Genomic DNA, 24,175 nt, shown 5'->3' on the forward strand with positions numbered 1-24,175 from the left:
ATGCCTGCGTTTTTCCGCTCACTCCCTGAAAACGGCCAGTTGACCTCCAGAAACGCCCACTTCCTGTCAATTACTCTGTGGCCAGCAGTGCGACTGAAAAGCTTTGCTAGACCTTGTGTGAAACTACATCGTTCGTTGTAATAGTACGACGCGCGTGCGCATTGCGCTGCATACGCATGCGCAGAAGTGCCTTTTTTTGCCTGATCGCTGCGCTGCGACCGAAATTTGCTAGCGAACAACTCGGAATGACCCCCTTGGTAAGTAGGAGAATAGGCGTTACATATGTAAAGACATACAGTATTTGTTCACATTCACAATATTTGAAACACAAAGAACACTTTTAGTGCAATGCTTGTCTGAACCTTGTTTATTAGGGAAAACCACATTGACTCTGTAGCCTGTTGTTCTACAATGTACAGTGTATCATCATTTTTATGTATCTCAGTGCCACAGATAATAAAGAACCTGGTCAAAATATGACGCTAACGTTGAGGCTTTTATATTTGCTATGTAGGACAATTTTAACCACAGAACAAAAACATGTTTAACAAACACAGAGGAGCTATGAGTCTGACAGACAGTCGAGAACATCAGAGAGAACAAGAGAACTCAAAATCCTATTAGGTTTCAGTGACATCTGCACCAAATTGGACAAGTGCCGCAACCACCTGCGTATATATAACATGAACCTATGCGTCTTGTGGACTCTGCCCTTATAGATGGATGAAGAGCCAGCAAGCAGATAACTGTGTAAACTCCACGAGGCCACCACCTATATCTACTATCTAGGAAAACCCGGGAGGTAAAATAATTTGCTGTTTAATGATCATTTAAAACACAAAAACTAGAAGCCAACATGATCTGTTATTGGACACTTTAAACAAGGAGACGGATGAGCATTCGTTAGCCTGGGAAACAGAGCAGGCGATTAAGTGCCTCGGACAATCGGAGAATCCTTTGCTTCTGGAAATTCCTGGTGCTGGTGAGATCTTTGCTCTCCTTCAGGAGTTCATCGTGCTGGGCTCTGTCCTGCAGAAGCTGCAGCATCTCCGTCTGCAGCCGTTTCCCGTTTTCTTGTAAGATGTAAAACTGGATGATCAGGGGGATCTGATTGGAGAGGCGGTCGGTTGCTCCCTGTGAGACAAGCACAACACTGGTGACTGATGACAGTTAAATGGATTTTGCAAAGGAGATATTGAGCCGTGGGCTCCTGAAAAGAAGAGGTGTGCAGTATTTTTTCTGACAACAGCCCAGCAGATATGTTCTCTGTAGCAGTGGCGTAAGTTCGCCCCAGTTGCCCGGAGGCATAAAATGTTGGTGCCCCATCCCCCCCCTATACATATAGGGATACATATATATATATATATATATATATACATACATATACGCCATATGTAGATATCTGGTACACAGGGTGAACAGTAGCAGCGTACTCAGGTGCCTTTCACAATAGTATAGATATACACACACACACACACACACACACACACACCTTTCGCTTACACACACATGCCTCTTTCACTTACACACACACACACACACACACACACACACACACACAATGCAGCAGCTTTCACTTACACACACATACACACACCACTTTCACTTACACACACGCCACTTTCACTTACGCACAATTACACACACACACACACACACACGTCACTTTCACTTACACACACACAATTACACAAACACACGCCACTTTTACTTACACACAATTACACACACATATGCCTCTTTCACTTAAACACACAACTTTCCTTTAAAAAACACACACACACACACACACACACACACACACACACACCTCACTTAAAAACATTCACACACATAAACACAGTGCTGCCAACATTTATTAAAGATACCCCCAGTAATCCCCCCCCCCCCCCCCCCCGCACACACACACACACACACACATACACACACAATGCAGCAGCTTGAGGCAGGTGGTGCCAGTGCCTACCTGTTGCTATCCTCATGACGGAGGAAGAGAGAGCTTTAGCTGGCCAGCTCTATTGGAAGTCCTGTGAGCAGCTGTGCGCTCGAGCTCCCCCTAGCTGCAGCCAGCTGAGCTCTCTCTGTGCATAAGAGGAGGCAGCTGCTCCTCCGTCCACTCCAGTCAGATGCGGCGATGGATTGTCGGGTGGGAGGCAATGGAGAAGTGCCCTGTAGAGTCAAAGCTTGCAGTGCTATTTGCAACTACTGTAGTTACCTATATAGAGGGAGGTTGTGTGAAGGCCAGTATCTTGCCTAGAGCCACAAGAGCTCTACATTTGGCTCTGCGTTAGCATTACCCTAGGGGTCAGTTTGATAAATTACGCACTTACATAAATAAATCTGCGGGCCGGCTTAATTTGCATTTTTGTAAATCGTCCTTATTGCATCAATTATCTGAAAATCTTTCCAAGTATACGTATGTTGTCGGGCTTTTATATAAAGCAACATGGGCTTTTGGTATAAACTGAAAGACACATTATAATCTGGGAATAGGAGACAACATTGTTTTTCAAATAAGTTTAAATCGATTGGTGGTTCATTCAAACATCATCGATGTCTGCACAGGCACGATGGTGAAATGTATGTGCTCACGGAATGTTCAGAGTAGAGAATTATAAATTTCAATGGATTTAATTTGATTAGATCTTCATTGATGGTGAATGAAGACCCAGGCAATTCATCACAGTTTGGTCTAAACTGAACAAATAAGTCAACACAAGTAATACAACATTTATGATCATCTACTGTGGCTGCTGAATATGAGATTAGCACTTTATAAATTAACAATTTCCCAATGTTCCTGCCCCAAAATGACTCCAAAACTTACTTTAAAATAAGCCTCTATATGCTGGGCCATTTCTTTGACAGAGCACTGTAAAAGGTCTACAGGCTGTGGAGTCGGAATTTTATGTTGATTTAGAGATTGGATTTGCACCAAATTACGGCAGATGGTCTCTAAGTCATTCCTGTAACATTTGTCTTGAGAGTAGACCATCTGTTCCATCAAGAACTGAGTCCTGATGAGATTGTCCGCAAATTCTTCTTGGGTTTGACGTATATTTTCTATTTTTTTCTAGGAGCAAAGAAACAGATAGAAATCGTAAAATCGTTCTCTAATACATTGCTTGTACCTCTGGCAGCCAGTTATAAACCACTCTTACTAATATAGCACTATGTCCTTGTCCTGCAATGTCCTGTATTGTAAGTCACATTTTTCTTATTTTGTTCATTCTGTTGATGTACAGTACTTTGTAAGGCGCTGATGACCCCTTGTGGCGCCATATAAATAAATAATAATAATAATAATAATCATTGTTCCTTTACGGTAACCCAACCCAATATGTAAAGATAAAATTAGAAGCAAGTAAACCTTGGTGCAGTTAAAGTCACCGATGATAAATCACTGTTTTAATTAAGTATGATGTGTCTAATAGTGTCTGGATAAGGGTGTGTACACACGGTGAGATATTTTTCTTACGATTTTGACTATATAGTCAAAATTGCAAGAAAAGTTAGTGCAGATCGCAAGGTGAAAGTCATCTTGCGATCCCGATGCGTGGTCCCGCCAGGTCGGCATCGCAAGTAAAGATAGAATGCGCAGGCAAATCAATCCTTGCTAGATCGGTGTACTATCTAGTTCATCTCACATGTCAATGACATCTCACATAAGCCAAAATCTCACATAAGCCAAAATCGTAAGCACACATAGTCCATAGCTCAAGAAAAGTTAGTCAAAATCGGTGGTGCTGGCATCCGGGGAGTTCAAGGGAAATGGCAAGTGAAAATTGGGCATAGCAAGGATCTTACCGTGTGTACACACCCTAAGAATGATCAAACAATGATATTATTGTTATACACAATGAAATATGAAAATGTCTAAAATCAATTAAAAATAAATAAATATGCAAGTAAAATAGTTATGACCCCTGATGAAGCCTTTGGGTGAAACGCGTTAGCTAAACACCAATCACACATAAAGCACACTGCTGCCAGCTGCATTCTGGTGACTATGCAAATGTATACCTTTTCCTTACACAGGCATGGCTGAAATTGACATTTGACATTCTCTTAGTTAGGAGATTTAATAAGCCACAATGTTTCACTCCGGAGAGCAGTCATAAAATAAAGGCAACAAAGATAATTAGAACTCTTCCATATATGTGGGATATAATGGATAACGGGATGTTAGAGTGCAGGCTACCAGCCTAATATCGGCATCTCTACTAATGATTGGGCCAGAAGGCAGCATTAGCCACAATCTCTCTCAGGGATCCCACTCTCTATCAGTGAGCAGAATAACATGAATGGGTTCATGTTTCACAGAGGCTGCTGTTATCACTCAACAACTCAAATTGGCAACATATTGACTATGGTGGCCAATCCCGGGATCGGTTGGATCCCGGGATTTAGGGCCAAAAATGGCCGGGATTCAATCCTGGGATTGAAATCTCCAATCTCGGGGATTGAGGGATCAGCGTTGAGCATACACAGGACGCTTAGACGCTGCCTGGCTTCCTTATTCCGGCTCCCCAGTGCAGTGTGAGAGGTCACGTGACTATATCAAAGGATACACCTTTGATAAAGTCACGTGGAGCGTGACGAAACGCGTTAGAACCCCACCTTCTTCTACACCATGGATCAGGTTTCTGCCACGGAAGATACTCGCACCATTCAAGTGCTTTCCACACCGGCTTTCCTATTCCCGCAGGCTGCCGCTCTCCAGCACACCGCTATTAGCAAGTCCTATTCGCCTGACGGCATCTCTAAACACTCTCCGTTGCATAGCATCAGTGTGCATCGCAGGACTCCATAACCAAGGACGCTCGGTTAAGACCAGCCCACTTGAGAGGTATAATTATATATTGAGCTTGTTTTCGGCAAAGCCTATTGAAATACCGGGATTGCTACCAGTGTATGTTCCTACCAGTGGTTAACTAACTCGCACCATATCTTTGAGACTGTGGATACCATTTATGGAGACATAAATTGGACATACTGTTTCTCCATTGTTGAAAGTTACCTTCCTGGCAGATTACAATTATATCACCAAGGTGTTTTATTATTTAATCTCATGGTACCAATATATTTTAATTCATTTAATTAATTGTGATAACTTTATTGTTAAATACATTTCTTTATCTTTACACGTCGGCTCTCATCTTTGTGTATTTTTCCCTGATATACTGCGCAGCCGTTTTTTCCCTTTTTTATTGTCTTAATTTAAACACCTACACAGTGTTTTACGGCAGCGCAATCTATCAGTGGAATCTCAAATCATTAATATTTTTAACCACTGAGGCGCTGAATAGCAGTGAATTGTTTTTTTTCTGGGGTCCAAAGAAGCCAGTGCGCTTTAAATTTCTTCCACTGGGTGTGCTGGCTCCTCCCTCTATGCCCCCTCCTACAGGCAGTTATAGGTAAAACTGCACAAAGGAGAATGACACACTTGAGAGAAGGAGCATAACAATGAAAAGTGTGGTGAGCACACCATAACACAACTGAGCCAGCAACAGCAAGCAACATAAACAGCAACAGCTGAACATGAAACACCTAACAGAGAACCTGCAGAAAGTCACCGCACAGAGGTGGGCACCCAATATCCCTTATGGTCTACAAGAAAAGGATTTACTGGTAGGTATTTAAAATCCTATTTTCTCTAGCATCCATGAGGGATATTGGGGTATCAAACCTGCAGAACTTCACAAAGGTATTCTTCCAAAACCAGGTAGCAGCCCGGCACAGTTGCAAGGCCAAAAGTCCACGGGCAGGCGCCCAGGAAGAGCTCACCGATCTAGTAGAGTGGGCCTTTAGAGACTTAGGATCAGGAAAGGCTGCAATACATAGACCTGTTGGATAGTAAGTCGAATTCAATGAGCAATGGACTGCTTGGAAGCAGGGAAACCCTTTTTCTGCGCATCATAGAGCGCAACAAAGGATTCAGTTTTTCTGATCCAAGCTGTACGCTTCACGTAGATCTTCAAGGCACGCACAGCATCCAAAGCCTCCGGAGGAGCAGAAGCGTCAGAACAGGATGGAATCACAATAGGTTGATTCAGATGAAACGCTAAAACAACCTTCGGCAGGAACTGCTGTCTAGTCCGGAGCTCCGCTCTGTCCTCGTAAAAGACCAAGTACAGACTTTTATACGATACAGCCCCCAATTCTGAAACACGTCTAGCAGAAGCCTGGGTCAGTAACATCACCGTCTTCCACGTGAGGTACTTGTCTCCTACCATCATCAGAGGTTCAAACCAGGAGGACTGTAGAAATTTTAACACTACATCCAAATCCCAGGGTGCCATAGGTGGCACAAAGGGAGGTTGTATGTGGAGTACTCCTTGCAAGAAGGTCTGAACTTCTGGCAACAATGCCAATTTCTTCTGAAAGAGAATGGAGAGAGATGAAATCTGGACCTTAATGGAACCCAAATGTAAGCCCTGATCCACACCAGATAGGAAACGTCCCAAGTGAAACACTGCAGGCGGATACGTGCGTTCCTCGCACCAAGAGACATATCTCCAGATATGATGATAGTGTTTTGACGTCACAGGTTTCCTGGCCTGAACCATGATTGCAATAACCTTCTTGGAAAGGCCCTTGTGAGCTAGGATGTTCCGCTCAACCTCCATGCCGTCAAACGAAGACGCCGTAAGTCTGGGTAGATGAACAGTCCTTGTTGAAGAAGATGCAGAAAGAATATACCAAGGTATATGATCGGGCGCTAGAATGGGAATGTTTTTCTAGCTGCTGTATAAAGGAGATAGTCAGTCTCCTGGTGTATACATAAAAGAAAAAAACAGAAAACAGCGCTAAAATCAAATATCTAAACACATTTAATGTATGATTAAAAGACAAATAGAAATTTCAATTGCACTAATGACTAACACATAGTATTAAAATGTCCATTGACCATGGGGATAATAAATTTTTGATTTCTGCCACTACTTTGTACCACCTTATGACCGAGTTACTGATAGTTAGCCAAATTTACATACGGGGAATTTGGTATATAGAAGTGTCCATTGTTACCAGCCTTGTGTTCCTATGTTGGGATCCGTAGCGATGGTGTCTGTATGCTGTTAGACTCCATGCAGTAGTACTTGGTATCCTGGTCCACAGAAGGCTTGGAAAGCTTTGGAATGGAAATGCAACCGGATTGATGTTTTGCCGAATATTGTAATACCAGAAAAGTCCTCTCAGATCTTGCAAGGGCAGCAGTAAACTCCAGGTCTTTCTTAGGTGTAATGATGCAGATGGCAGTAAGTTCTCCTGACGCGTTTCGCTACTCTAGGTAGCTTTATCAAAGGCCATGATGCTGGATCCTCTTGAGCACCTTCGGGATCAACGGAATTGGAGGAAATATGTAGACCAGCCGGTAAGGCCAAGGCGACGTCAGTGCATCCACTGCGCACGCCTGAGGGTCTCTGGTTCACGAGCAATAGGAGCGAAGTTTCTTGTTGAGGCGAGATGCCATCATGTCGATCTGGGGGCAACCTCACCGGTCGATGTTCAGCTAAAACACTTGAGGATGTAGGCCCCACTCCCCTGGCTGGAGATCGTGGCGACTCAGGAAGGCTGCTTTCCAGTTGTTTACTCCTGGAATGAAGATTGCGGACAATGCCATTGCATTTCTTTCTGCTCAAAGGAGTATTCTTGATATTTCTCTCATGCAGGCCCTACTTTTTGTCCCCCCTTGTTGACTGATGTATGCCACAGCCGTGGCTTTATCCGACTATACCTGGATTGCTTGATCCCGGAGGAGACAGGAGGCCTGAATCAGGGCATTGTAGATAGCCCGAAGTTCCAGGATGTTTATCGGAAGTAGGGCCTCTTGGGCAGACCACCTGCCTTGGAAATGCACCCCTTGGGTGACAGCTACCCATCCTCGCAGACTCGCATCGGTCGTGAGGAGAATCCAATCCTGAATTCCGAAGCATCGACCTTCTAGGAGATTGGAAGACTGCAGCCACCACAGGAGTGAAATCCTGGCCCGGAGTGACAGTTGAATTATCCGGTGCATCTGAAGATGGGAACCAGACCACTTGTTCAGGATGTCCAGTTGAAAGGGTCTGGCATGGAACTGTCCATACTGAATGGCCTCGTATGAGGCTACCATCTTTCCCAATAATCTTATGCAAAGATGAAAGGAAACCCGAGTCGGTCAGAGAACCATGCAAACCATTTCCTGGAGAGTTCTCACTTTGTCCTCTGGGAGGAACACTTTCTGCGCTACAGTATCCAATAGCATTCCCAGAAACAGGAGCTGCTGAGATGGCTCCAGGTGGGACTTCTGTAGATTGAGGATCCACCTGTGGTGTGACAGAAGGTGTATAGTGCGATCTATATGGAGCAGTAGGAGCTCACTGGAACTATCCTTTATCAGGAGATCGTCCAGGTAAGGGACCAGGTTGACCCCCTGGTCTGAAGCTGGAACATAATTTCCGCCATCACCTTTGTGAACATTCTCAGAGCTGTAGACAGGCCAATGGGTAACGCCTGGAACTGGTAGTGATCGTTCAGCAGGGTGAATCTCAGACAGGCCTGATGAGGAGGCCAAATTGGGAAATTAAGCTAGGCGTTCTTGATATCCAGAGGCACTAGGAATTCCTGACTTTCCAGGCCTGCGATCACTGCTCTCAAAGATTCCATCTTGAATTTGAAAACCTTTAGGTAAGGATTCAAGGACTTCAGGTTCAAAATTGGCCTTACAGACCCGTCTGGTTATGGCACAACGAAGAGACTGGAGTAGTAACCTTTCCCTTGCTGTTACAGGGGAACTGGAACAATGACTTGGAACCGGACCAGCTTTGTGATGGCCAGTAGTAGCGTAACATGCATATTTTCCAAAGCTGGTAAGCTTGATTTGAAAAATCGTTGGGGAGGAGCACCATCGAACTCCAGCTTGTAACCCTGAGAAATAAGGTCCCTTACCCAGACGTCCTGGCAAGAACTTTCCCAGATGTGGCTGAAGTGACATAGCCGGGCTCCCACCTCGAGATCCTCCCGGGGTGGGTGGGCACCGTCATGCTGAGGTCTTTGCGGAAGCTGAACTGTTGCTCTGTTCTTGAGAGATGGCAACGGCTGGTTTCTTAGGTTTTCTCCTGGTGCCTCTAGCTCGAAATCTGGTGGACCAAAAGGACTGAGTAGACGGTCCTAGGTAGGTACGTCTAGCAGGCGGAGCCCCCGAAGGAAAAAACGCGGATTTGCCAGCAGTAGCTTTTGAGATACATGCGTCCAATTCACCTCCGAAAAGTCATTCACCTGTAAAGGGAAGAGATTCCACATTGCGTTTGGAGTCAGCGTCTGCAATCCACTGATGCAACCATATGGCTCTGCGTGCTGACGCAGCCATAGCAGTGGTCCTAGCATGAATATTGCCAATCTCTTTTAGGGAGTCATAAAAGGACTCTTGCAGTGTCCTGAATGTGTTTTAGGAAAGTCACCGTAGTAACTAGGGTCATGTCACCCGAGAGACCCTCCTGAATTTGAGTAGCCCAGGAGTGAATTGCATGTGTCATCCAGCAACCTGCAATAACCGGTCTTTGAGACACACCTGTAGCAATGTAAATAGATTTCAGTGTTTCCTCAATTTTCCTATCCCCCGGGTCCTTTACCGTAAAGGAGCCTGGAGCTGGGATGTACCGCCTTCTTAGAGAAGCGAGAGACTGAGACATCTACAGCCGGAGATTCTTCCCAGAACTTTCTACCCTCAGGGCGAAAGGGGAATGTGTGCAAAAACCGTATTGACACCTGATGTTTCTTATCTGGATTCTTCCAGGCCAACTTAAATAAATCATCTAATTCTTTAGAATCAGGAAATGTGACTGTCAGTTTGTCTTGAGGTAGGAAAAACGACTGCTGATTTGCAGCGTCCACTAGGGGGAGCTTCAGCACATCCCTAATAGCTAAAATGAGATGTTCAATACCCTGTGTAGTGGTGGAGTCCCCACTTATGGGATCCACATCCTCCCTATCATCCTGTATATCATCATCAGTATCTGATAGGAGTGTAGGTAAGGCACGTTTTTGTGGACTTGCAGTAGATAGGGGGGGGGGGGCATCAGCCCTGGCAGCTAGATCTGCTACTGCTTGTTGCAGTTCTTCTGTTTTGTGGGCATTTGCAGTGAGCTGAGATGACATATCAGACATCATAGTTTTGATAGACCCCAGCAAGGCGGGCTCATGACTCTCCCTTCATGATACTCAGCATTTTCTGAAGACTGACTACACTGCTCACATGATATAGAACCAGATGAAAGAGGGGAAAATCTGGTATGACATACACTGCATAACTTTTGTTTTACCATTATGAAAACACACAATATACATACAACAGACTGATAACAATGCAAGCCTGCCTTATTGCATGTGAGAGGAGACACAAGGAAGAGAGGACACCAGCGCACCCAACGCTGCCGAGCCCCAGTGAGGTTGTCAGCATTAGGGTTGGTCAATCCCGGGGCATTTTTTCAATCCCGGGATTCAGGATTGAAAAATGCTCAATCCCGGGATTCCCGGGATTGCAGTAGGATCAGTGTAGGGAGCAGTGTAGGGGCAGGGAAAGTATATGTGGAGGGCAGCAAGGCAGGGTGGATGTAGGGAGCAAGGGAGGGTGGGTGTAGGGAGCATGTAAGGAACAGGAAGGGACGGTGGGTGTAGGGAGCAGCGGGAGAGTGGGAGTAGGGAGCAGCAGGAGAGTGGGAGTAGGGAGCAGCGGGAGGGTGGGAGTAGGGAGAAGCGGGAGAGTGGGTGTAGGGAGCATGTAAGGAACAGGAAGGGAGGGTGGGTGTAGGGAGCAGCGGGAGAGTGGGAGTAGGGAGCAGCGGGAGGGTGGGGGTAGGGAGAAGCGGGAGAGTGGGTGTAGGGAGCATGTAAGGAACAGGAAGGGAGGGTGGGTGTAGGGAGCAGCGGGAGAGTGGGTGTAGGGAGCAGAGGGAGAGTGAGAGTAGGGAGCAGTGGGAGGGTGGGCGTAGGGAGAAGTGGGAGAGTGGGTGTAGGGAGCATGTAAGGAACAGGAAGGGGGGGAGGGTGGGTGTAGGGAGCAGTGGGAGTAGGGAGCAGCGGGAGAGTGGGAGTAGGGAGCAGCGGGAGGGTGGGAGTAGGGAGAAGCGGGAGAGTGAGTGTAGCGAGCAGTGGGAGGATGCCAGGAGCAGAGAGTGTGGGTGTAGGTAGCAAAGATAAACACTTACTGGCGGGCCGCGGGCACCAGCTATGGACACACACACTGACCGAGCTGGCAGCATTTCAAACGTAGCGCTGGCCGCCAGCCAGTAAGAACTGGCAGTCCGGCAGCCAATCAGGGGCCGTGGCTGCTGCCGCTTCCCTGATTGGCTGCCGGTCTGCCAGTTCTGATTGGCTGGCGTCCGGCGCTACGTTTGAAATGCCGCCAGCACGGTCAGTACGTGTGTCCTTAGCTGATGTAACTCCCTTGCTGACAGCCGGGCAGCGCTGAGCTATAGCGCACTCTAATCCCGTGAATCCCGGGATTGGAGGCTCCAATCCCGGGATTCAAATACCGGCATTTTTGGGCCCAAATCCCGGGATCCCGCCGATCCCGATCCCGGGATTGGCCTCCCTAGTCAGCATTTTAACATAACAGCGAGAACTGTTTATACCATGTAATTCCCTCAGAGGAATAATAATTGTGCACAAATAGCGTCTCTCCCCTAATCAAACACCCTGTACCAGTGATCCAGCATGTGACAGTCTGGAGGAGCTGTGTGAGGCTGCTGCTGCTTATGCAGAGGAAGGCGCCAAAATGCAGCTGAGCCTGCTCTGATGTACCTCCACCACACGTAATGGCACCGGAGTTACCTATATATATTTATACTAGCCATGTCTCCTAACCCTGCTGTAGCTTCACATGAATGCTTGGTACGGCCATCGCTAGCCAGTTTCACGCAGGGGTTATAGCGAGTCCCCCCCCCAGGAAGGACCTGTATGCCTCACCCGTGCTTCTGCCGCACCAAGAACTGGGGCCCCTGGTGAGTACTCACCACCGACGATCATCTTCAGGCTTTGTTAGGGATGTGCAGCGTGCTGCGGTTGCAACAGCCAAGGCGCAGTGCCCCGCTGAACAAACAACCCCTCAGGACGGTGGTCCTGCAGCGGGGAAGTGGCTCTGCACCTCACAAGGCCCGCCCCCTCCCCCTAACTCCTATGGCGCAGGTATGCTGTTGCCCAAACAGCATACCGAAATAAACAAAAGTTTAAAATAAAATGAAGAAAAACTCTGGAGCTAGCAGAGTGTGCATCCTCTCCCGAGGTCACTTTTTTCGAAACTGCCTGTGGGAGGGGGCATAGAGGGGAGGAGCCAGCACACCCAGTGGAAGAAATGTAAAGTGCACTGGCTCCTTTGGACCCATCTATACCCATCGTACTAATGTGTCCCCAATATCCCTTATGGATGCTAGAGAAATTATACAACAGTTGCTTCATTGCAAAGAAGCAACAGAGAACAACATTCACAATATTGAAAACTATTACTCAAAAATACAATAGGTCAAAAAGTGTAGATAGCAAACGAAACTATTCTCCAGAAATGTAACACTAGATCAAGGGGGAAATTCAGATCTGATCGTAGATGTGCTAAATATAGCACATACTGTATATGAACAGTTTCTCAGACATGCGAGGGGACGCCCAGCACAGCGCTAGTCCGCCCCGCATGTCTGGCCCTCCCCCCTCCACCTCTCCCCCCCGCAAGGGTGCAAAAGCATCGCACGGCGGCAATGCTTTTGCACCCGCTGAGGAACTCCCTGTTAGCGCAGTTCCTGCACGCTGGCAGTCCGCTAATCGCTGCTGCCACGACCCGCCCCACAATGGTCTGGACACGCCTGCGTTGTCCGGACCGTGCCCCTCCAACGGCGTTCTAACGCCGTTGGCACGGCCCCTCCAACCCCGCCTCTGCCTGTCAATCAGGCAGAGGCGATCGCAGCCCTGAGATGCTGTTTCCATCTCACTGGGCCTCCGGGGTGCACATACGCAGTACGGCCACTGTGCGTACACACTCCACAGACTGCAATCGCGCTGCAAATTACCCCTCAATTCAAGTTGCTAGTTATTGTTCCCAGTGTTGCAGTGTTTTTTTTTCATCCCTTCTCCTTATTCCTCCATTTCACTTTCCCCATTATCGGTTTCCCCTCTCCCCCCTATTTCTCCCATCTCTTTCTCTCCTCCTCTTCCTCTCTTTCTTGCTCACCTCTTTCTCTTCCATCTTTTTCTCCCTGTTCCTGCTTCCTCACATCGCTCTCTCCTGTCTTCCCTCACATCTCCCTCTCTCCCACCATATTCTTCCGATCATACCCCTCCCTCTTTCTCACATCTCTCTCTACAAAAAGGCCTACCCTGGGCTCTCTCTCTCTACCCTCCTTCCTCACGTCTCTCTCTTTCTCTGAAATAAATTACCTACCCTAGGACCTGATATAGTAGAATAGTATGGTTACCCAATAGATGTGGATACACTCGGTTTGCATGAACTTCTTTAATCGGTGGGGTGACGGTTGCACCTAGTTAGTAAGACCATTTTGGGGAGGGTGGACACAACTGGTTCACAAGACCTTCTTTCAATTGGGGTTTGGTACAGAACATTCTCCTCCAGCATTCATTCCTCATTACTGTCAGTTTAAGAGAGCTGCCAGCTGGGGGCGTGCAAGTGCTGTTTGCTGTTCTGCACATGCCCTAGACTGACACCGTAGCTGATTATACAATAGATTCTATTTAAAGAGCTTTAAAAAGGCACGTTAGGAGTTATAGTCCAGCTAAAGTGGAGTAGCGCAGATTTTCAACACTAAAGCCTCATACTGGACCCACTAGTGATTTATTAGTGTTTTTACGTTTAATTGTGTTTATTAGTAAAGACACTAGTACAAATGTTTTAGAGATCATTGAAAGCTACCACAACGCAATACAAACAGCAGACCAATGGGTACGGGAGGACTAGAATAAAATATGCTGTACACATTTACATGCATTAAAATGTATTTGAATAAATACAGCTCTCCCTAAACAATTTGGATACAAAGCAAATAAGAACAGCATTACTCACCTTAGTAAATCTGCAGAGATTACCGAAGTTCTGAAAGTGTGCGTCTGCAATGTCACTGAAAGCTTTTTGTACAGTGCCTGAAACAAAAGTACAATGTTTCTCATTCAATCAAATAGCTAAGGTCAACAATATGGCGCCGATTGTGAGTTGCACGCTGCTGTTAGCGTTGTGCGTCTTTGACAGTAGGCACATCCGTGACTTTCGTCTAACGCTGATATCAGCCCTTCCCTGTTGTAGAAGTGTGCGTCTGCCTGTGCAAGGGCTTTGTGTCTTTTCTGATGCAACAATGAGGCCCTATTTATGGGACAACGTGAAGTGAGAACTGAGGAGCTCACGTTGGGAATAACTGAAGCTGGAACTTCTATGGGATATTCATTTTATGGAAAATAAGTAACATTTACAGTGCTTATTAACATTTGAGGATGAAATAGTATACTGTGACAGTAAGGTGCATAAAAAACTTCTATTTTGGCCACAAAAGACAATCACTAGCGCAATTACTGTCATACTGAATTAATTGCTTTACTTTTAGAAAATTGGATTTTGGTACTTACCAGATAAATCCTTTTCTTTGAATCCATAGGGGGCACTAGAGTACTCTTGGGATATGGACGGGGGTCACTGGAGTACTCTTGGGACGTACCAAAGTTTCCCCCTTGGGCGGGAGAGCTGTTTGGCACCTGTAACACTAGACGGCCAAAGCTAGATGCTGATGCCGCAAAAGTATCAAACTTGTAAAAGCGCACAAACGTGTGCACTGATGACCATGTAGCCGTACAGCAAAGTTGCGTTGTGGAAGCCCCACGACCTGCTGCCCATGACCTTCCCATGGAACGCGTGGAATGTGCTGAAATACATGCAGGCGGTTGTAGACTAGCATGAAGGTAAGCTTGACGAATGGGCAGCTTAACCAACAAGCCATGGTCTGTTTGAAAGCTGCCCAACCTATCTTGACTGCATCATAGAGAACAAACAATGTATCTGTTTTACGTACTGTTGATGTTTGAGCTACATAAATCTGAAGCACACACACCACATCCAAAGTAGCTGGAGTTCCTGGATGTTCTGAAAAAACAGGAACTACGATTGGATGATTTATGTGAAAAGAAGATACTACCTTTGGTAGAAAAGCGGGATTCGTCCGAAGTTCCGCTCTGTTATCATGAAACACCAGATACGGTGCTTTGCATAACAATGCACCCAATTCAGAAACACGCCTTGCCGAAGCTAAGGCTAGGAGAAAAACTGTTTTCCAAGTAAGAAACCTAAAATCTACTTGTTGTAAGGGTTCAAAAATTGAAGACTGCAAAAAATCTAAAACTAGATTCAAGTCCCATGGCGCTGTAGGTGTATAAACGGAGGTTGAACTCTAAGGACACCTTGCAGGAAAGTTTGAACTGTTGGCAAAAGAGCCAAACGCCGCTGAAAGAAAACTGACAAAGCAGACCCCTGCACCTTTAGTGTCGCTAAGCGTAGTACTCCATCTAAACCCGTCTGTGAAAATAGTAAAAGATGGGAAAACTTGAAAAAAGATGTCGGAAACTTCCGAGATTCACACCAACCAATATAAGCTCGCCAAATCCTGTGATAACGAGCTGCTGTAACTGGCTTCCTAGCACGTAACATGGTTGGTATAAATGACTCTGGAATGCCCTCTTGTCTTAAGAGAGCGGTTTCAACAGCCACCCCGTCACACGCAACCGCGCTAAATCGGGGTAAAGAAACGGACCCTGTTGCAGAAGGTCTGAACGTAGCGGAAGCCGCCACGGATCGTCTGCAAGTAGACCACGGAGAACCGAGAACCAAGCTCTCCGAGGCCAATGAGGCGCCACTAGTATTACGGTGGTGGATTCTCTTTTGATTCTCTTTAGCAACCGAGAAAGCAGCGGAAACGGTGGAAATAGATACACGAGGCTGTACGGCCACGCTATCGTGAGAGCATCCACTGCCTTTGGATCTCTTGCTCTGGACACATAATTGGGTGTCTGAAGATTTTATCGAGATGCCATTAGATCCACCTGTGGGTAACCTCACCGCTGGACTAACATCTGGAACACTTCTGGATGTAAAGCCCATTCTCTTAGTTGAAAATCCTGACGACTGAGATAATCTGCTTCCCAGTTGTCCACTCCTGGAATGAACACTGCTGATAATATCACTTGGTGATGGTTGGCCCAATTCAGGATTCGAGCAACCTCTCGCATGGCTATGCGACTTCGAGACCCTTCTTGTTTGTTGATGTATGTGACTGCCGTCGCATTGTCTGACTGAACCTGACCAGTCTGAGACTGGAGTATGGGAACTGCCTGTTGCAGAGCGTTTAAAATTGGTCTGAGTTTCAGGACATTTATTGACAGTAATTTTTCTCGGTCTGACCATAGACCCTGAAACTGAAAAATGTAGGACCACTGCTCCCCAACCTCTGAGACTTGCATCCATGGTCAGAATTATCCAATTCCAGTCTCCGAACCTTTTTCCCACTGTCAGATTTCTTATTTGGAGCCACCAGAGCAGCGAAACTCTGGCCTTGGAGACAAACGAACCATTTGATGAATCTCTAGATGAGACCCTGACCACTGTGCGAGAAGATCTAGCTGAAAAGGACATGAGTGAAATCTTCTGACCTGAAGTGCTTCGAAAGATGCCACTATCTTTCCTAACAGTCGAATGCATAAGTGCTCCGTAGACTGTCCGTGGTTTGAGCACTCACTGTACCAGATGACTAATACTTTGTGCTTTCACCTGCGGAAGGTAAATTAATTGATCTACCGCAGGGGTGGGCAATTAATTTCTATAGGGGGCCACATGAAAAATCTGAACTGTGTTGGAGGGCCGAACCAATGATGCTGATGTTACTTGCGGTGGTTTATACCGCCACTGTTAGTACGTGATTCTATACTTAATTGTATGTGGTTGTCCTAATAAATTTGTAGTTTTATGCACTGTGGTGCACACCCCTTCTTTTTAATTGAGTGCACACATTACCTGACGGTGGATACAGGAATAAGGGGAAGACGCCAACCTAATTAAGAAGGTCTTAAGTGCACCAGATCCAGCGCTGGGTATTTATAGGAGAAAATTAAGAGACAATCGAACCTGGGACTTGTAGTTCCACAAGCAGTACATGTGGGGTGGATAATTTATATATAACCAACTGAGGTATCTATCTATCTATCTATCTATCTATCTATCTATCTATCTATCTATCTATCTATCTATCTATCTATCTATCTATCTACTCCATTCGGCGGCACTCAGGAGTAATCAGCAAACACCGGTTTTATACCATATCAACGATTCACTGCTATAAGCATTATCATCAGGACCTTATACCATTGAAACGTTGATATGGTATAAAACCGGTGTTTGCTGATTATTCCAGAGTACCGCCGAATGGAGCATTTATATTATCACTGCTACGCAGTACACAACGTAGGGTACACACACACATAATTATTATTTTTTTTTTTTTATGTACAGGGGATATAATGTGTACCTGCCCAGGATCTCTATATTGGGGGTAGGAGAACGGTCCTCTAGTCAGCAACGTTACATACAGTACGTACCAGCCCCGGACAGTGATCTTGCTGTGTGCAGTTGTCACACAGCTTGGTGCTGACTGAGCGGCGCGCTGTCAGGCAAGGAAGGACGACGGACGTATCAGGAGGCGCCTTGGGAACATGCTGGCGGTGACTGACAGGGGAGCGGACAATGGGGAACGGTTGTGTCCTGCAGGATGCGCTGTGAGTCACTCGTCCTGTGTGCGCCTCAGCCAATAGCATTTCAGTATTGGCTGAGGCACACACAGGACTGTGATTCACAGCGCGTCCTGCAGGACCAGAGCATATTTAAAAAGTAGCACGTAAAAATAAACATATCCATGGTGCAGGGAGCCTGTGGGCGGAGAGCCTACGCGGGCCGGACAGGGATTGCCAAAGGGTCGTATGTGGCCCGCGGGCCGTACTTTGCCCAGGTCTGATCTACCGTATCCAAAATCATTCCCAGAAATTGAATTCGTTGAGACGGGACAAGGCTTGATTTTTTGAAGTTGACAATCCAACCGTGCTGAACTAGGACCCTGTACGTTAGTAAGGCATTTTGAAGGAGTACTTGTTGAGACGAAGCCTTGACTTTTGTGAATACCCAAGGCGCTGATGAGAGGCCAAACGGTAGTGCCTGAAATTGATAATGGTTTTGTTGTACTGCAAACCTTAAGTAAGCCTGATGCGGTGGCCAAATTGGAATGTGTAAGTACGCATCCTTGAGATCCAGCGAAATCATGAATTCCTGTGGTTCTAAACCTGCAATCACTGACTACAGCGATTCCATCTTGAATCTGTAGTAAGTGACGTACTGATTGAGCCCCTTTAGGTTCAATGTTGGTCTGACCGAGCCGTCCGGCTTTGGTACTACAAAAAGACTGGAATAAAAACCTTGACCTTGTTGGTGTACTCGTACCTGAATCAAAACTGCTGAATCTACGAGTGACTGAATAGCAGTCTGCAGAACTGCCTTCTTGTCTCCTGACACAGGCAGACTTGTCGTGAAAAACCACATTGGTGGTAGACAATCAAACTCATTTTGTAACCCTTGCACACTAAATTGCGGATCCACCCATCTGTGGATGTCTGAAACCACGCCAAGTGAATTGTTTGAAGGCGTGCTCCCACAACTGAAGATCCGAGATGGGCTGGAAGCCCGTCATGCTACTGGTTTGCCAGCTGGCTTTGTTTCTTGACGACGGTTAGTGGTTTGTTGAAAATCACATGCTCTACCACGTCTACTCTGTACGGTTGTTTCTCGAGCACGGCCTCGAAAGGACTTTTAGGAACTGGTGCGGGCAATGGTACGAACACAGATTCCCCCCCCCCCCCCCCCCCGTGTAGCCTGAGAAATCAATTTGTCCAATTCAGGACCAAATAACATACCGCAATAATAGAGGCTGAAATCCGAGAACTGACTTGTCCAACATCCATAGATGCCGTAGCCAAACACTCAGCCGATTCGCAAATGTGATCGGTTAGAAGTATAAGCTGGTTTGAGGAAAGACCTTGTTGTAGGCCTAACCTGAGCTGTTTCGCCCATGCTACTACAGCCTTGTTAACCCAAACTCCAACTAAAGCAGGTCTAAGCAACACCCCTACTGCTGTAAAAATGGACTTTAGCATGGCCTCTAGATTATGCTCCGACAGGTCTTTAAGCGTCATTGCGGCAGGGACTGGAATAGCTAACTTCTTTGAAAGATATGAAAACTGAAGAATCCACTGGTGGCGAATTTTCCCATTTAGTTGTCATAGACTGTGGTAAAGGGTAGTTAGACAGAAATCGCTTTGGCATAGAAAAGCGTTTATCTGGATTTTGCCATGCTTCCGTCAACTGCTTATTAAGAGAATCTGAAAAAGGAAAACACACAGTCGCCCTTTGTCACTTAGCAAATAAAACCTCATCTTTTGATAGAGGCTCCTCTGTCTCAGTAAAATCTAGCACCTGGCGTACCACCCTGATGAGATCATCAATGCCCGGGCTATCAGTGACCTCACTATCTGACTCCTGGCCCAATTCACCTTCCTCCTCTTCTTCCTGAGATACAAGGTCTGGTATTGAATCGACAGAGTGTAAAATCGAGGAAACTGGTAAATTATGAGACAAACGATGACTACTCTTAGGATTTGAACTATTCATGGACTTTTGTAAACCCTGCAAAGTTCTCAAAATATCCTGAGCCCACTCTGGCTGCTCAGATGGCATTGACTTTGGATCAGACTTTGCCGCCTTACGGTCCTTCCGTGCAGCAGACAATTCTGACGCCAAATCAGCCATCACACCTGCCATCATAGCACAAGGAGGATCAGGGCAGAGGTCCATATTTGGACCCGAATTTGCAAGACACACTGTGAAAGTGGAAGTTCCATCACGTAACACATTATCACAGTTATCAAAGACAGGCTGCTTTTGCAAACAGACAGACAGTAATACAGTGAAACAAAAGTCCTCATGACTCAGTAAAATATAACTGAAGTGTGTAAGACCGCACCCTGGTACAAACTAATTCCGTTAAGTTTGTGCTTCACTGAAAAACCTACTAACACCCCTGCCCCCTCCAGTGGCCGTATGTTGTAGGACACACACCAAATTCCTGCAGGAAGAAGCAGGAAGTCATTCTAAAATGGTATCCACACCATGCACTTTTTTTTTATTTTTGAAAACATATATGCTCAGCATGGGCTTAATAGCAGGTTTTAGCTATGCACTAAACATATGTAACAACAGGAAGCACAGTGTCCATGACCGCCTCCCCTTATGCTGAGGGGAATCGCTGGACAGGGGCCGCCAATATATCTCCCTCCACCGCTTATTACTATACAATGCAGTGAGCCGCGGTGCTTTCCTGGCGAACGCAGGAAGACCCAGCTAGCTGTGAGACTGGGGAGAAGGACTGCGCAGCCCGGCGACTATACCCACCACTAAGCGGCGGCAGCGTGAGCTGACCACCCACTTACATAGTACTCAGTCGCTCTGTGTAGAGGGGATTTGGGGAGAGCGGTGACGGGTGCAGCCCAGTGTTACGGTCACCTTCCTCCCCGGCAATCACATCTATACACGGAGCGGTAGCAGGCGCTACATGCTGCCCATCTCACCCTGTAAAAACGACCACACAGAGCGGCAGCAGCGTGAGCTGACCGCCCACTCCTTACCTTCTGCCGGGGTCTGGAGGCTCTGACGGGGCTTCTACACCCACCTGCTCCTGCAGCCAAGGCTGAAATCAGCTAACGCTGATTAAGGTCTATGGCGGTGCTTCTTATCCAAGCGTCGACAAGCCTTTTGCTGGTTGTAACAGCACACACAGTCCCGGACCCAAGCTTCTTAGTAAGCTGGGAAGGGCTGTGCCTTGAAAAAATAAAAAGTTTAAAAGTAAAGTCTGGAGCTGAGTCCAGAACGTGCCTTCTGGTAGGCACAAAAAACACTGAGGCATCTTGGGAGTATGGAGGGAGAAAAGGGTTACTAATTTAAATATTTAAATGTGCCTATCCCTGCTAACGCCCTGTCCATATCCCAAGAGTACGCCAGTGACCCCTAGTGGATGAAAAATAAATATCTATTACATTTACAGTATGTCAGTATATCCACCTTCTCTAACCTAAGCGATGTCAATACAGTATATAACATATCCTGGCAGCAATGCTCATGTACAGAGCCATATCCTGGCAGCACGACTCATGTGCAGAGCCATATACTGGCAGCATGACTAAAGTGCAGAGCCATATCCTGGCGGCAAGTCTTATGTGCAGAGCCATATCCTGGCAGCAAAACTCATGTGCAGAGCCATATCCTGGCAGCACGACTCATGTGCAGAGCCATATACTGGCAGCATGACTCATGTGCAGAGCCATATCCTGGCAGCAAGTCTTATGTGCAGAGCCATATCCTGGCAGCACGACTCATGTGCAGAGCTATATCCTGACAGCAAGGCTAATGTGCAGAGCCACATCCTGGCAGCAAGGCTAAAGTGCAGAGCCACATCCTGGCAGCAAGGCTAAAGTGCAGAGCCATATACTGGCAGCACGACTCATGTGCAGAGCTATATCCTGACAGCAAGACTTATGTGCAGAGCCGTATACTGGTAGCAAGACTTATGTGCAGAGATCCTCAGCTTCCCGTCTCCAACAGTGTAGAGGATTACTACACAGGGCCCCAGGAGATGGAGGGAGCCTCTACAAGCTCCCTAGGGCCCCAGTCTGACAGCAGGAGCTACTGATCAGGGTAATAGTCTGTGCCTATGTGCCAGTCTCCTTCTGTAGTGCCGGGAGTAGGTACTACTAGTATTATTTTTATTATCCTTTATTTATATGGCGCCACAAGGGTTCCGCAGCGCCCAAGTACAGAGTACATATGCACATAATCAAAACAGGAAAACAGTGACTTACAGTTGAAGACAATATAGGACAAGTACAGGGTAACTAAGCATAACTACACCAGTAGACGACACAGAGATTTCAAGGCGGCCAAAAAACTGCAGGATTTGGGCAGTTGAGGATTATTAAAGTAAGAAAAGGATAAGCACATGAGGGAAGAGGGCCCTGCTCGTGAGAGCAGACATTCAAATGTATATACTAAGGGAAGTTGGGGTTCTCATCCTGCAAACCATCCACACTCATGAACAGCTGTCTGACACTAGGGAGAGTAAGAGATGGGGCCGCCTGACTGTCAGCATCACTATGGGAGGACAGTGGACGAGATGCTCACACTCCTGGCAAACTCTCTCCAGAGACTACATACAGTAGTACTACCCTGTGTACATCATTACAGTGCATCCGGAAAGTATTCACAGCGCTTCACTTTTTCCACATTTTGTTATGTTACAGCCTTATTCCAAACTGGAATAAATACATTTTTTCCCTCAAAATGCTACATACAATACCACATAATGACAACGATTTTTTGAGATTTTTGCAAATTTGTTAAAAAATAAAAAACTAAGAAATCACATGTACATAAGTATTCACAGCCTTTGCCATGAAGCTCAAAATTGAGCTCAGGTGCATCCTGTTTCCGCTGATCATCCTTGAGATGTTCCTACAGCTTAATTGGAGTCCACCTATGGTAAATTCAGTTGATTGGACATGATTTGGAAAGGCACACACCTGTCTATATAAGATCCCACACTTGACAGTGCATGTCTGAGCACAAACCAAGCATGAAGTCAAAGGAATTGTCTGTAGACCTCCGAGACAGGATTGTTTCGAGGCACTATCTGGGGAAGGGTACAGAAAAAAATCTGCTGCTTTGAAGGTCCCAATGAGCACAGTGGCCTCCATCATCCGTAAATGGAAGAAGTTCGGAACCACCAGCACTCTTCCTAGAGCTGTCCTGTCGTCTAAACTGAGTGATCGGGGGAAAAGGGCCCTAGTCAGGGAGGTGACCAAGAACCCAATGGTCACTCTGTCAGAGATACAGCATTCCTCTGTGGAGAGAGGAGAACCTTCCAGAAGGACAACCATCTCTGCAGCAATCCACCAATCAGGCCTGTATGGTAGAGTGGCCAGACGGAAGCCACTCCTTAGTAAAACGCACATGGCAGCATGCCTGGAGTTTGCCAAAAATGCACCTGAAAGACTCTCAGACCATGAGAAACAAAATTCTCTGGTCTGATGAGACAAAGATTGAACTCTTTGGTGTGAATGCCAGGCGTCATTTTGGAGGAAACCAGGCACCGCTCATCACCAGGCCAATACCATCCCTACAGTGAAGCATGGTGGTGGCAGCATCATGCTGTGGGGATGTTTTTCAGCAGCAGGAACTGGGAGGCTAGTCACGATAGAGGGAAAGATGAATGCAGCAATGTACAGAGACATCCTGGATGAAAACATGCTCCAGAGCGCTCTTGACCTCAGACTGGGGCGACGGTTAATTTTTCAGCAGGACAACGACCCTAAGCACACAGCCAATATATCAACGGAGTGGCTTCAGGACAACTCTGTGAATGTCCTTGAGTGGCCCAGCCAGAGCCCAGACTTGAATCCGATTGAACACAGCTGGAAAGATCTGAAAAAGGCTGTGCACCGACGCTTCCCATTCAACCTGATGGAGCTTGAGAGGTGCTGCAAAGAGGAATGGGCGAAACTCCCCAAAGATAGGTGTGCCAAGCTTGTGGATTCATATTCAAAAAGACTTGAGGCTGTAATTGTAATATTGAGCAAAGGCTGTGAATACTTATGTTCAATGTGATTTCTTAGTTTTTTACTTTTAATACATTTGCAAAAATCTCAAAAAAACGTTTTTCATGTTGTCATGGGGTATAGGCCCTCATTCCGAGTTGTTCGCTCACTAGCCGATTTTCGCAGCAGTGCACAAGCTAAGCCGCCGCCTACTGGGAGTGAATCTTAGCTTAGCAGAATAGCGAACGAAGTATTCGCAATATAGCGAAAAGATTTTTCTTTGCAGTTTCTGAGTAGCTCGAGACTTACTCCTCCAGTGCGATCAGTTCAGTGCTTGTCGTTCCTGGTTTGACGTCACAAACACACCCTGCGTTCGTCCAGACACTCCCCCGTTTCTCCAGCCACTCCTGCGTTTTTCCCAGAAACGACAGCGTTTTTTCACACACTCCCATAAAACGGCCAGTTTCCACCC

General features: G+C 46.5%; 1 protein-coding gene across 4 annotated transcripts in view; it reads right to left on the reverse strand.

Annotated features, from left to right (window-relative positions):
- Positions 1 to 352: 352 nt before the first annotated feature.
- Positions 353 to 24,175, reverse strand: part of LOC135050267 (interferon-induced GTP-binding protein Mx3-like) — a 140,866-nt gene continuing 117,043 nt past the window's right edge. For all 4 annotated transcript variants that reach the window (XM_063956600.1, XM_063956603.1, XM_063956602.1 and 1 more), the window contains 3 exons: positions 14,048 to 14,124; positions 2,828 to 3,073; positions 353 to 1,134 (listed from right to left, as the gene is read on the reverse strand). In XM_063956600.1, the coding sequence (XP_063812670.1) occupies positions 904 to 1,134; positions 2,828 to 3,073; positions 14,048 to 14,124 (554 nt within the window). In that variant the 3' untranslated portion in view covers positions 353 to 903. The remainder of the gene's footprint in view (positions 1,135 to 2,827; positions 3,074 to 14,047; positions 14,125 to 24,175) is intronic.

The sequence above is a fragment of the Pseudophryne corroboree genome, chromosome 2, assembly GCF_028390025.1.
Source record: "Pseudophryne corroboree isolate aPseCor3 chromosome 2, aPseCor3.hap2, whole genome shotgun sequence".
Classification (NCBI taxonomy): Eukaryota; Metazoa; Chordata; class Amphibia; order Anura; family Myobatrachidae; genus Pseudophryne; species Pseudophryne corroboree.